This window comes from Bombyx mori, chromosome 10 (genome assembly GCF_030269925.1).
Source record: "Bombyx mori chromosome 10, ASM3026992v2".
Lineage (NCBI taxonomy): Eukaryota > Metazoa > Arthropoda > Insecta > Lepidoptera > Bombycidae > Bombyx > Bombyx mori.
In genome coordinates, this window is record NC_085116.1 from 7,834,142 (window position 1) to 7,849,454 (window position 15,313).

Genomic DNA, 15,313 nt, shown 5'->3' on the forward strand with positions numbered 1-15,313 from the left:
TTTTGAAGGTCAGGAACCAATGACGTGAGGGGCTCCAGCCAGGCGTCTCCTTGCAGCCACTCCCGGAAAACCAAACACGTTATTCGATAAACTAGATTTTGTTTTAAAGTTCAGGCGCAATAGTTAAACTATGGATCAAACTTCGTTATAACATATTTGAACAATATTTTTGTTCTGGACAAATTGGCAACGATGAACAATGTTATTTACGCGTGTGTTCTCGAAAAATGGCATTAAGTTTTTATATAATTACGTCTCTGGAGCGTGGATAAAGGTCACGTCCCACGCAAAATCTAGGGTGATATCGGGTGTGAGGAGCGTCGGTGCGGGGTTGAACGGGCACGCGCGGGCACTGTAACCTTGCCCGGCTGTGACTCTGCGACCTTGGAGCCGCCCGCCCGCTCCCCGCACTTTACCTCATGCCACCCTTCCCGCCCACGCCTACCCTTCGCCCAAAGCCTCCTCCCGCCCACGCTCTACACCTCGTACAAAATTTAATATATATACCTATAAGATCTCGATGAAGAGTACATAACGATATCGGTTTGTATATTAGCAACAGGCTCAAGATTCAATGTCACCGATGTAAACATTTATATTTACAGTAGTTATCTTTACAATGGCCTTCAAATTCATTTAAAAAACAAAAAAAAAATTGGATGCACTACCATTAAAACATATTATGTGTTTTGTACGAATTTCTCTAGTACCGATATATGTACACGTAAGGGCATAGCTCTCCATTATTACATTTTGTAGCGCTTTCAAAATCTAGCCTCGCAAACTCAAGGTCACGGATACAGGATTTTCCGCACAGCTCCTGAAGAGATCTCTGGCAATAATTTACTGAACATTGGCAGTACTTATAGTAAGCTTTAAATTAACAATGTTACCAATATTGTAACAAGAACTGATCTTTGTTAATTAATTATGCGGGATATAAACGTCATGTTATTTCAGAATCACATATAGAGAAACGATCATTTTTTTCATAAATTGTAATTTAATGAAGCCGCCATGTTCATTACATACATTAATCCTTTCGAGTTCTACAAAAAAGTTCACATTCCGTCAGCTCTCAAACTTAAACTAATCAAGGTTAATGAATCTTAAAATCTGTGTCTCAATACAGTGTAATAGTGTATATTTAAAATCAGACTAATTTACAGAAGCCAACCGGATATAACGATATCTATGCATGTGGAACAAGCACGGGTAATAAAAAATACTAGAATCGAAATTATTTTTAATGAATTTTAACGAATCGTTTCGATGATAGCTGTACAAACTACTTAAGTGCTTTGAAATAATTCGTGGAAGAGATCAAGCAGGGTTACGGGAAATGGCACCTGCGTACTGTAATAAATAAAGTATTTTATATCGATTCCAGGTTTTATATAAACATTATGTAACATTATGAGCCTACTATAGAGAAAAAAAAGAGTCCTATAACTACAGGGTAAATGACAAAGCTGCGCCTTCCTGAAGTTTCAATTTCAATAGAATGTAGCGAGACATGTATGTATGAGATCATCTGACCCTTTTGTAATTTTTAATAAAGATTCAAAGAGACAATTCCACATTGAACATTGAACGTATGCAGTCTGCATATGTTTGAAGCATAACCTTGGTGCTCGTCTTATCGGTATTTTCGACTACCCTCAAATTTATGATTAAATTTATCAAGGACATCGTGACCAGATGGTTTGATAAATACCTATATAGTTTTTCGATATGTATCCGCGACTCGATAGCTTACAATCGCAATTCTTAGCATTGTTGTCTTATCAGCTGAAACGTGTCGGGTATGTAACCTTGACCAAAGATGGCCTTCGGATATTTTTATTAAATATTGCGCAAGTCTCTAAAATTTTGTTGTTCTGTTCGTCATCCACAGTGTGGATGGTAAGTGGAAATAGGAGGAAAGTTCAAATGTTAACAATTTTTTTTTTTTTTTGTAAACATAGTATTAATTTTTTTATTCATAAAACTGGTTACGTGTTTGAAGCTGAATTGAAAATCTCGATAAGGGTTTTTAAAAATTCATTACAATTGCGTTGATATTACCGGGAAACAAAACAACAGTCGGAGGTTTGGATATAACGTAGATAATAGTAGATGTATAAAGCTGGGGAGATTGGAAGGTGAGTGTGGGGTCTGCGGAGGGTGATTCCAGCGGTGGGGGCGCGTGGAGTGCACGGGCGGCCGATGCACCGTACGGACAAGTCAAGTGCAAGGCGCGGGCGTTGTGCCATGCGCATTGCACCCGGTCAATAAACGTTGCCCGGGCCTTCCTATAATAACAACAAGCTCATCTCAGTTGTTTTGCGACGCAGTTTTCTATCGGAAAAATCTTGAACGTTCCATGTGTCGCAATCAGCATCATTTAACGTGCACTTTTTTGTTACTTAAATGGGTGGACGAGCTCACAGCCCACTTGGTGTTAAGTGATTACTGGAGCCCATAGACATCTACGACGTAAATGCGCCACCCACCTTGAGATATCAGCTCTAAGGTCTCAGTATAGTTACAACGACTGCCCCGCCCTTCAAACCGAAACGCATTACTTGCTTCACGGCAGAAATAGGCAGGGTGGTGGTACCTACCCGTGCGGACTCACAAGAGGTCCTGCCACTAGTAATTACGCAAATTATAATTTTGCGGGTTTGATTTTTATTACACGATGTTATTCCTTCACCGGGGATGTCAATCGTGAGAATTTGTTGAGTACGTATTTCATTAGAAAAATGGTATAAACCCGCATGGGCAGCGAAACAATAGGGGCCATTTTATAAGCCGTCCTAAAGGGATGAAACGAGTTTGAAACTGTGGAAAATCTCCTTAGTTACATTGTATTGTACATGTAACTAATATTTGAGATCTTAGAACTTATATCTCAAGGTGGGTGGCGCATTTACGTTGTAGATGTCAATGGGCTCCAGTAACCACTCATCACCAGGTGGGCTGTGAGCTGGTCCACCCATATAAGCAATAAATAAAAAACCTCCTGACAGAAATGCAATATAAGCAACGTTCCATTCATTCCGATTTTCATTGCCTAAGGAAGCGCAATAAAGTCATGGAGATCATATTATGTAGTAAACGTAATATTAATGTTATGGCTTAACTTAAAACAATGCTTATTGGTCAAAGGAGGTATTAAATTTTAAATTGAAAAAAAACAGAGTTAACGTCAATATACGATAAATGGCGGTGTTTTGGTTCCCAAGCTTTCTCTCAAGGAGGCTCTCTGTACCCACTCTTGTGCATTTTCTATATGAATGACGTCCCCAGGCCACTGTAGACACATTTAACCCTCTACCCTGTAATGTGATGACACTACCTATTGTTCGAGTAAGAACAAATCCTTAATCGCGAAGAAAATTCGTTATAAGGTGATACAATACAAAAGCCGTCTTTGTCTATCCCGTATAAGCGTCTAAAGCGACCCGCGTCAACAGGAATTCCATTTAAAATACTTATAATCCCTTGTTTATTATATTTCCGACACTGGAAATGGTCCTCTTACATCTACAAAAATGTCATACTTTAACACTAGTGGTATATATATATACGTCGTCGCCATGATCGAATATTCTCGAAGAGCGTAATATATCTTCAAAAGATATAGTCAAACAGTTAATAATTTTTTTTATTTCTATATGCTAATCTAGCAGTTGAAGAAGTCTTGAACAGTTTTGACATTTTAATAAATTGTGAGAAACTTAAATTATCGTCAAGTGCTTAATTTATTATTAACAATTGACAAGAAAAGGAAAGATGCTTTTTACTCTTGAAATGTAATCTAAAAATACCTCACATGTATTATTACAATACATTTCATAAAAGCTGCTCACGGCGCTAAACCTGGGAGGTCTTCTTAATACTTACAAAGAGCAGTGCTTTGCTGAATCTACCACAGGATCAGAATCGGGACCCATTGAGAAGATCCGGTGAGAAACTCAGTGGGTTGTGTTTATACACACCAAGAAGCAATGTTTAAATATTTTGTAAGAAAACTCATTCGAATACGAAGAAAAAATGACATACTACCCTAATATTCCATTAATGTAATTGTAGGATACAGCCGTTAATAGACGGCCTTTTAAGTCAGCGTATATTTTGTCTTTTTTACGAGAATAATCCACTTATTACTCCTCCATAATGAGATAGACTATTAAGGTACACAGAAATAAGTTAAAAAGTGTCATTAATATGTGCTTACTCGAATTAGTTAATAGTGAAATATATTTTTTTATGTACAATAATGTAATTAATACCTTGTTGTAATCAAGGGATCACATCGGATCGCACCAGTGGAAGGCCACTGATTCCTTCGAGCATGTGACAATGTTATATCAGTGCTAAAATGTAGATTAGGATCTCTTTATAACACGTGTGCGGGTTTTATTGTCTAATCAGGATTTTAATCCAGAATATCTTTTGTAGTTTTTTTTTCTTGTAATTTACTAGAACTATTGATTGACACATTACTTTTATCTGTCATCATCACTAGTGCAGCCAACTAAAATTCTAATTAGATTCTATAACGGAACGTAATTTCCGAACGTGCGATACCGCCCCCGCCGCCGCCTTACCGCCCGCTGAGACAGAGCTCTCTGAGCGCGAAAACACACGCCCTCAGCGCGCGCGACGACGACCAGTAAGATATTGCGAGTCTTAGTGTAACTGTTCGATTCTCAACTCATTTTGTATTTTGTTAGTTATTGTGTCGCTTTTTATATTAAAACCTCATACCAAATCAGTGTAAACATTATTTATATATCATCTTCGCCAACAGCCCGGAACAACGAACTCACGAAAACTCACAAAAGCCCGCCAGTCGGACTTGTAGTGTTAAAAATGGCGCCCGAACGTTTAGCTGTGAAGTGATATATGAAAGTATTGTGCCTACATGAACGATTTGTGTTTTCCTGACTTTACCGACTAAACCGTCGTTAAATAATGCCGCCGAAGAAGATGCCCAATTCCGAGGAGCGCGACGCGAGAGCCGCGTCGCCGCCCCACGCGCCGTCGAGTGACGCGCCGCCCGCCAGTGTTTGCTTCCGCCCGGAAGACATCACCATGCTGATCGACACCCTTCAACGAACGCAGCTAGACGCGTTCCGGGAGCTGTTAGATAGCGTCAGGCAGTCGGCGACTCCTACATTCGACCATCGGCCCGCCAACAACTTCAGCCGCTGCAAATCTGTATTCAGCGGACGCGCAGACGAGTCAGTAGAAGGTTTTATCGACGCAATAGAATCGTACAGAGACGCCGCCAATGTTCCCGATGACGTAGCCGTAAAAGGCATCTCCATGTTGCTTACACACACCGCCGCTACCTGGTGGCAGGGTATCAAGCATCAAGTTTCTACATGGGAAGACGTCATCTCAAATCTACGAAGTGCTTTTGGTGATCGCCGCCCACCCCACAGAATTTATGTCGACCTATTCGCAGACGGCCAGCAGCCTATGGAGAAAACCGATCTGTTTGTCGCCAGGGCTCGAGCACTCCTCGCGAAGCTACCTCGAGGCGACCTATGTGAAAAAGTGGAGCTTGATATGATATACGGATTACTGCATCATAAAATTCGTAAACGCCTTCGTAGAGAGGAAATCACCAGTTTCAATGTTCTCCTGCAAAAAGCACGAAGTATTGAGGATTCTACGAAAGAAGCGCATACTTCAAACGCCGTCGCCGAGACATCAAAGGGTGCCGCCGCCGCCCGCGCTCGACTCGAGCCGCCGCGGCCTGCAACGCAGCGTGTACCTACGGCCGCTGTAGAAGTTTCCCCGCGCCAACGTTCGTCAGGCGATAACGCCGACGCCACTCCGACCGCCGAAAAACCCGAGAAACGTCGATACTGTGTTTATTGTAAAAGTTACGGTCATACGCGTGATCAGTGTCGTAAATTGTTATTAAAACAAACCGCGAATGACAGTAACGATAACGTAGTTAGTAAAGTAAATAATATTAAATGTTACGGTTGCGGCGCGAGCGGAGTCATACGTTCTAATTGTTCCAAATGTAGTTCAAATTTTAGCGCGGTCGATTTTATTCAAATACCGCGAACGCGATCGCGAGGTACAACGACCGCTGAGACATCAGCTGTTGGTAAGCCGTCCGCCCAGGTGAGTAATTTGGCAAGTTTACCTATGGTTTTTACTGGGGCTGTACCTGACTTGTTTTTATCCAGTAGTGTTCATACCGAGCGCCCAAATTATGTTAATTCATCGCTACACACTGCTCAGATAAGTTTGGTATCATGTAATAATGTAAGTACACCCCCCGTAAATAATAATTTTGCCCGTAAATGTAATGTAAACTCGTCCCATAAACGTGTTGATAAACAAATTGTTTCAAATTTGCCGCGTTCCGATGATACGCCTTTGTTTACATACTTATCTCGTCCTGTTAAGCAGGGGGAGTGTTTTAACCGCACTCATGTACCTAGCGAATTGAAATCAGTATCTCCTAGGGAATTTTGTGTTAATCAGTGCGTCGTAAATAATAGACATAAATGGAAAACGAAACGTTCTCGTCAGTGTCCATCACGTGGTCCGTTACCAACTAGGGCGACCATGATTTTTTCAGGACAAAACCAGAAATTCGATAATAAAAGTAGGGTGACCAAAATTTTTTCAGGACACAACCTGGAAAGTTGTGCACCGGTTAAAGGGACCACAAATTTTAATTGTGATAGTTTTGTCACCTTTTCGTCTGTAACTTCTTCGCAAAATGGCAACGCGCGACGACCTATTTTAGGTATAGAGATTTTAGGAATCCGAGGTAGGGGTTTAATCGACACCGCAGCCAAGCGAACTGTTGCCGGTTCTTCGCTCTACACCCTACTGCAACAGCACAATCAACCTTTTGTGCGTAGTTCTATGCGTGTTAAGCTCGCCGATGGTTCAATGCAAACACGACAAATGCTGACAACGACACTTGACGTGAAGTTATTACCGTGTAAAGTTATTCCCATGGAATTTGTCGTATTTCCGGACGCCCAGGATAATGACACATTATTGGGTGTAGACTTTTTAGTAGCAGCTGGTTTAGCCATCGACTTCCATACTTCGACATGGCGCTACCATGGTTCTGAACGAGTTTTTCCATTGGAGTTCGAGTACCCTAGTGACCTCACGCCTTGTTCTGCTGCTGATTTCTTAAGAGAAGACGAGGGAACTATGCTGTGTCCTCCAGAGCGTTAACCGCCTAGCTTCTTTTCTGCAGTGCAACGAGGATGTCTTCAGACCAGGGGGAGCCCCAATGCCTTACGCTGAACATCATCAGGATGATAGGAAGTAGCAAACCGACAAAATTCAGTTCTCTGGTCCCAGTTACCAAGTAGGTGATCTAGTCCTTCTCTCTACGCACTTGTTAAGTGATGCCGCCAAAGGTAGAACGAAGAAGTTCATGCCTAAGCGTGACGGACCCTACCAGATTAGTAATATCGTTAGTCCTACTACCTATGAGGTTACTGATTTGAATTCGCAGGTTTTAGGGAAATTTCATGTTTCTGTATCGTAATCAAACCGGTCAGGTCTCAGCTCCAGTACAGCCTCGACGCCTGCGTGGACGGCCCCGTCTTGTTGTTTCTGCCGAGCCACTAACGAGGCGTTCTAGTGACTCGGAGGGGGAGGATATAACGGAACGTAATTTCCGAACGTGCGATACCGCCCCCGCCGCCGCCTTACCGCCCGCTGAGACAGAGCTCTCTGAGCGCGAAAACACACGCCCTCAGCGCGCGCGACGACGACCAGTAAGATATTGCGAGTCTTAGTGTAACTGTTCGATTCTCAACTCATTTTGTATTTTGTTAGTTATTGTGTCGCTTTTTATATTAAAACCTCATACCAAATCAGTGTAAACATTATTTATATATCATCTTCGCCAACAGCCCGGAACAACGAACTCACGAAAACTCACAAAAGCCCGCCAGTCGGACTTGTAGTGTTAAAATTCTTAATTCGAAAACCCTTAATTGCCGCTCTAATGCTTATTTTATTATACCTATAAACTGTATCGGTTGTCTTTACATAGGAAAAATTGAATACGTGAAACATTTAAGTTAATAATAGACAATGATTATTACTGTTGAATGTTAAAAATTTGAAAGTATTATTTCGTGATATTTTAATGCTATGCCTAAATTTTCATGTCTATTATTCGTGAATCAGTGTTGTGAAATTTACTATTATCTCAATTTACAGAACATTAAATCTATGTATGTTATTAGGTGTTCATTTATTTTAGAAAAAAAAGGAATGAAACATCCTCGAGATTTGACTTTAAAACTGTTTGTAAACCCGTCACTTGCGACAAAGGGCTCGACGAGTATATGAACCCTCAGACACAGCCCACAGTTTCTCGCCGGATTTTCTGAGTGGGTCGCGTTTCCGATCCGGTGGTAGATTCTGCGAAGCACGGCTCTTACTAGGGTTCGTGTTAGCAACGTCGTCAGGTTTGAGCCCCGTGAGCTCACCTACTAGTTAAGGTTACGCTGATATAGCCTCTCAAGGCTCTCAGCTTAGGTAGGAAAAAAAAAAGTTTGTAAACCTAATTAAATCTTGTCAAAATTCACCGTTTCTAATTTTATTTACAAACAATGAATATTTTTTTATAAATTTAAAAATATTATTCATTCTCTAGAATAATCTGCTTCGAAACGGTAACGTTCGTTCGAAAGCGTAGCCCTCGACCGTCCTGGGTCGACGACCCCACGCCCTTCAATCGTTACTTTTTAGTCTTTTACCTCTATACTTCATGTTAAATCACTTTAGTTGATCAGACTTTTGTTCTTTTTTGCGATACCTTCATTTCACCAAAATATTTTGTCTTGAATTTAATTCGGACTTATGTCTTTTGCGCTGTTTGTTTGTTGTGATATCCGAGACCACAAAATAGTTTCTCTTGTGTCGGAGATCATAATGATCACAGGTCGCAGAACCAGTGTTTATATTGAAATTAAGTAGATCGAAAAAAGATGAATGTGAGAAAAAATGTACTTTCAGACCATCTTTTTTAATTTAAGTTCGATAATATTAAATGATTTATTTGGATAACATTAAACTTGATTTTAAAATCACTTTTTTTTATTCTATACTGTATTTTCTATCAAGTGTGAATAGTGTAAATGTCAAATAAGAAATATCATAGATGAAGACTTCAGATATAACTTATTGTGTTCTGTCTTTTGTTTTTACCTATATTTAGTAATAAATTTATATAGGGGTAGTTGTAAATAATAGGCAGGAGTAATTCTTACAATTTGTTTTATTTAATTCGACAACCTGTCATTATATTAACAAACAAATGACTGAGCACGCTCACATACGCACATACAATACACACAAACACACCACGACCGGCGCTGCATTGTATTATAAATTACACTTATATAGTCTTAAATTATGTTAATTTTCAGTCTATTGCGCTCTCCTCGTTCGGCGCCGGCCACGCACGCACACGTCCTACACGAATTATCACATATAATATATTAAAACGATCTGCGAACGATTACTATTATCTAGTTTATTTAATTTAAAGTAGGTCGGGGTGGGGTGGCGGAGACTCGCGGCTCCGCGGGCCGGCCTCACGCCTCTAACATCTGCGGCATGTACGAACGAGGCGGCGACGGCGACTTCTTGGAGAGGTTCAGCGGCGCGTCCGTCACGTCCACCTGCAGCGCCAGCACTGGCGGCGGAGCCGGAGACGCACCGCGGTAGCAGGTCAGCAGCCCTCCAGTTCGCAGCGGACATCCTTCCACACTAGAACCAGCTTCATTTCGCCGCATGTACTGCTGGATCATATCGGTACGTTTTAATTGTTCAGGAGTCATTCTCGGCCCCTCCATTAAACTTTTAGCGAGCACCGAATGCGTGGATGACAGAGAAATGCGCGGTGGTCGCGGCGAATGAGCCGGATGAGCCGGACTGGCCGGGTGCGGGTGCAGCGGCTGTGGCGACGGCGTCGGCTGCACTGGACGAGCCTCTGCTTCTCCGGTGTCGCGCCTCATAGCGCGGAATTTCTTGTGTGGTTTGTAGGTTTCATCCATCAATGTAGAAGTTCCGCCGTACAAAGGTGGAGCCTGAAGCACACGTTTGAGCACGGGCATGTCATCGGCGGGCGCGGTGGGCCGTCTGTCCTCGGTGTGCTCTTCTAAGGACGACCGCGGACTAGAACAACCCGACCCGGGTCCGATTATCCTCTCGTGTTTCTCGTTGCCAGATTCAATACCCGAATCAGTCGGGGAATCCAACTTCCGATACCGGGGAGGAGGGCGGACGGGCGTCACGGTGAGTCCGTTGTGAGCCAGATGTGCGACGCCGAGAGCTTCTTCATCGACAGAGCCCCGAGAGTCAAGTCGCCGGCGACCGGCCAACGTTGCTGCCAGTAAAGGAGTGCCACAGTCACTCGGCACCTCCCCGGACTCGCTGCTGGATACAGACCCGATGGGGCTACGAGCTGATTCCTCCACTACGGAATCGGCCCAGGAAACACCTTCTTCTTCATTCCACATTTGTTGACGCAATAACTCCTTATGTTCCGTTCGGAAAACAACAAGTTTTTCTGTGTGAAGCGTGCTTAAAGTGCGTAAATCAGGTAATGTATCCATTAATTCTCTTAAAAACCCAGGTCTCTCTGGCCTGTTCTGTGCAATGACAGTTTGCAAGCACGCCTTCAGTCGCGAGTGCATTCTTTCCACTAGCTCTATGTTTCGCAGGCCAGGCCGATCCGGAGTGATGAGGACTATAGCACAGAAAAGTCCTATTTCCGCGTCCGTCAAATTCATGGAATTCATACGTTCCGCAAACTTGAAAGTAGAATCAACGAGAAACCTTGCATTGGCACCGCTCTGGATGGAGTCTCTCTTCATCAGTTGCCCATTGAGACAGATGATACTATTAAGAGGAGCGTCAAACATACAGATGAGTCGCACGAACAATGCATCGAACAGACCACTTTTGAGCAGCGTGAATTTGTCATCTTGGGTCAGCAGCTGGAAGCCAGGGATGAGGCCGGCAAAGTCAATCACGCCACGTATCACATGGGCGAAACGTTGCGAAAATTCCTTTTCAGATTGCAGCTCTGGCGCCGGGTTTAGTGGGCAAGCCTAAAACAAATAGAAACGCTTTGTTATTTTTTGTTCGTGCTTTTATTATTTGACAAAATATACAATTCGTATTCTTTTTGTGGATGCGTTATTCTTGATACTTACCAGAGTAGGCTGCGAGTAGGTGGGACAGTCGCGAGCTCTGGCTCGCATGGAAGCGACGCGATCACGCGTGAACTCGCACGTGTCGAGATGAGCGCGCACCACTCGCGCCAGCAACCGAGGAGCGTCATCAAGTTCAGCGGCAGCTGCTTGCTCGTGTGCACGAGACGACGACGACTGTTGCATCGCTGCGAGGATACGCGCTTTCTCGCGTTTGGGTACACGACCGAATCGCACAGCTGCAACAATAGATAGTGTCACTTTAGCATAAATCTCACAATATCCTTATACTACAAAGAAGAGGACGTTTTAAAAATCAATTGATCGGTGCGTTGATCGCGGCCGAGACTAATAAAGGGGATGTTGCGCAAGGTCGCGACTAAACATACATCGGGCTGCAGCTGTCGTTTAGCATGCGTGCATACAGGCACAAAGCGAGCCATGTGCACGCGCAGCTGACGCCGCGAGAACAGAGGTCATCGGCCGTCGTGTCAGCAGGGAGCTACCCCTGTCTGATGCCTTTATACAACGGAGCGAGGTTTACTGAACGCGTCGCGATTCGGTGAACTAGTTCGAATGACGAATGACAATGCCCGAGGTCATACTGAAAAGTGTGACGACTTTCTCGTATTAGGTGCAGCACGGATCGAAAAGTAACATGCGCCCGTAACAGGCCCGCCGCTTGCGCTGTTCGTGCCCGAGGCTCGGTGAAAGTGTTTATGCGCACAGCTCACGGTTGAAAACGAAAGCAGAGAGCGAGCGCCCTCTCGCCATTTCTCTTAACTTTCGCTGCTCAATGTGGGCCGCACCAGATGCGAGATCCCATTGTTTCTCGTCGATCATTGTACTTCCCCTTTTATTCGCAACTTTACAATACACAATTGCATTTGTAGACTAAAACAATAGACCTGGTTCTCAAAAGTTTTTTTAAATTATACCAATAGGCTAATGTAATCCATTTAGGCTTTTTTCTCTCGCTGATTACCTCTCTTCCAAATTCGAGTTTAAAAAATACTTATTATTATAATAATACTATTTATTAAGTACCAATTTGTATATTATTAATATCGATATCAGTATATGTATAAAGCATTAATAAATTTATTTCTTCGTTGCTAACTTTTATTGATATTGTTCTTCCTATTTTTCATATTCGGTAATGGCGGAATTGGCTATGTCATATTATTACTTACTACATTTCAAATAAATATTTTTTTTTTAGAAAATCATTTATTAGTAAGCAATGATTTAATCCGATCAAATAAATTTGATTCTCAATAACACTCAAAGCTATTCATAAATTCGTAGACGAGTTAAATCTAGATCGTATCTTTCGTATAGTTTGTTCTAGTTCTTGTAGCAACTAGACGTTTCGATGAAAATTATTTATGACTTTTAAATGTAATAAAATAAATTTAAATGTTTTATTTGTAATTCACGTTGTAATTTGTTTTTAGCATTACTAAATAAAATAGATACATACGTGCATTGTGATATTTCACAACACCATTGAGGATCCCTTTGAGAATTGGTAAATCTTCACCCATGTTTGGTATAATTATGATTACTAATAAAAATTAAGTTCACAGCCAATGGCCACTAATAATGGTAACTGTAATTCTGACTATATTAATTGAAGCACTAGGCAAAATGTCACATGTCACTTAAGATATTGTTTTAAATCACACTAACACTGTAATCCGTGAATAATAGAGTTGCAATCCAATGTGAGCGAATGTCTGAGCACCGCGGTGTAGTTAGCGGCGAACACCAGAGCGATCACTGTGAGAGAGTCTCGCGTTCTCGACTCGAACTGGTGAACGACTTAATAACATAGCGCTAGCAATGAGGGCTGACGACCGGTGCGCGGTCCGGACTCCCTCGCACTGCGCCGCGGCGCGCGCCTCGCCAACCTTGAACTTGACGCGGGGACCGAGAGCGGGGGGAACCGTCAATAAACTCCACGCAGGCCCCTGCCCCCACCAAGCACGCGCGCCGCCTACCAGATCTCTCAACCTTGCCGATATATGACGTGACACGTCAATTTTATTAGTCGCTTTTCAGGTTGAGCCATCTGGTTTCCTAATTAAAGTTTACATTTATCTCGAATTGTTCATTTCCTAGTTCCCGGAGCTCAAGGATTTTGCACGTTCGCATAATAAAATTTTATTGTACGTTACATTTTTATTTTTATTTAGTTTTCATTATCATTTAACCGCAGAAGGAAATAAAGATGCTAAGTTAATTCGTAGCAGGGCTACGAAACCGCTACGAGGTCTGAACTTATTATACATAAGTATGTACAATGTTTACGGTGGAACAATCAATTCAAATCATAGGTGAAAACTAATTCATGATCACACATTTTCATTGTTTTTTTTTTAACCCCTTTCCAAGACCTCTTACTGCGATAAGTAATTTCCCACGTCTATAGAACAGTTAGAGTTAAGCAGTTCCAAAGGACTAGCCAAGTTTTGAAACACTGCACAGCGCCATCTGTTGTCGGGTAGCGGTACTAGCAAGCTAAGATTTGCACCTCATCGTGAATGACGTGAGATATAAATTACTTTATGAAGAAAATTTAAAATATTCTATGCTGCATTTTTTGTTTTAAATCATTACAAAAAAAACTGCTGGTTCTGCTGATTTTTTTTCGTTTTTAATCGCAAAAATATTTTTACTGTTACTAAAACATAATATCCTGAAGAACTCTACTAAAAATCATTAAAAATAAAAATGTAGAGAATTGTTGCTCTGCTACACCATTAACGGTTAACATGTCTCATGACATTGCCCATAATTTTGCAAATTATTGAAGACTTACATTTTATTACTGTATCTCTGATTTCCGATTTTTGCATCGCGCTTTAAATTAAGTACGCGACAGTTGTGCGATATCAACCTGATATTTTATCAAGATGACATCTTGATTGTAACGACAAGAAAGTTGCTTGGGGTCAATCAACTGCATTACGAAAGTGAAAACATAAATTTCACTCTCGAGCTTACGAAATGCGCCTTTCTCTGCTTTCACCGCGTGCGGTGGCGAGGCTGGCGTGTGTCGCAACGCGCGGACGTCGACCTGCTTAGAGCGCGCTCACCCGGCTTGCATAACCGACCTCCCACACAGCACGCCCTCCCCGCGGGCCCTCTGCACTCGCCACAAGAAATAGGATCTGCTCACACGCGCGTACCGTGGCCCACTTGGCGGGCTGGCTCGCCGTGCAAACGACCTTCCCTCGCTAATTGTGTATGGATATGCAGCAATCTAATGTGTATGCGCGCAACGCTTACTAAACCCTAGACGACTTTTAAAAATATGTCTTAAATATAATTTTTTTGTAATCCTTATAATGAAATATTATTTGTTTATATAAGGTTCTTGTAAATACACAGTCATATTGGTTTGAATTGAAACTGATAAATTGATAAAATACGAAAGTTTTAAAAGGGTTATCAGAGACATTGGTGTCATATATTTCGTTATAAAAATATTTCATTATAAAATTACAATTTTAAAACTATAATTTTTTTATCAATCTGATATGAACAGGAAAAAATGTATGTGTAACTCACCATCTCTGCTCATTCCGACGGCGATGCATTTTTTCAGTCGGCAATACTGGCACCGATTCCTGTTAATCCTGAGGATACTACACTGCTGGTTCTTCGTGCAGGGCCGGTATTGTATCTTCTGTTGTATAGATCGCCGGAAGAAGCCCTGCGGGTCACAGCTACATTTAGTAGAGTCTCTTTCGACGTCGGAGCTGTCGTCGCTCGAGCAGCCCGAGTCACTGGACTCGCGGCGAGCCTCCAGCATGCTCACTAGCACCGAGTGCCGCTCGCGCAACTCAGCGCCACACGACATGGTTCGCACCATTCACTACACTCGTCACTGACACCACCACTCTCCTCGCTACTGATCACGTCTTTGAGAGCTGTCCCACGCACTATACCGACACGAGTGACGGCTGAGAGCGGACTGCGCGCGCTGCGTCGCGCACCGCAGTTACCCGCGCGACCTACTTGCCGGCCCCAACCGAGAAAGTGAGAGTGCCCCCTAGCCCCGCGTGCTCGCCCCTTTGCGCTCC

At 42.5% G+C, this 15,313-nt stretch overlaps 2 protein-coding genes across 4 annotated transcripts in view; one reads left to right on the forward strand and one right to left on the reverse strand.

Annotated features, from left to right (window-relative positions):
- The first annotated feature begins 4,554 nt into the window (after positions 1-4,554).
- LOC134199506 (uncharacterized) lies at positions 4,555-9,089 on the forward strand. The gene is made up of 2 exons (XM_062670562.1): positions 4,555-6,135; positions 7,548-9,089. The coding sequence occupies exons 1-2, from the start codon at positions 4,966-4,968 to the stop codon at positions 7,785-7,787; spliced, it is 1,410 nt and encodes a 469-aa protein (XP_062526546.1). The 5' UTR covers positions 4,555-4,965; the 3' UTR covers positions 7,788-9,089.
- Positions 9,090-9,262: 173 nt separating this feature from the next.
- E75 (nuclear hormone receptor E75) overlaps positions 9,263-15,313 on the reverse strand; it is a gene marked incomplete at its 5' end in the record, with an annotated part of 125,530 nt that continues 119,479 nt past the window's right edge. Inside the window, 5 exon segments of one of the 3 annotated variants that reach the window (NM_001112609.1) lie at positions 9,263-10,454; positions 10,457-10,460; positions 10,462-11,120; positions 11,226-11,461; positions 14,799-14,943. In NM_001112609.1, the coding sequence (NP_001106079.1) occupies positions 9,600-10,454; positions 10,457-10,460; positions 10,462-11,120; positions 11,226-11,461; positions 14,799-14,943 (1,899 nt within the window). In that variant the 3' untranslated portion in view covers positions 9,263-9,599. 3 annotated transcript variants of the gene reach the window in all.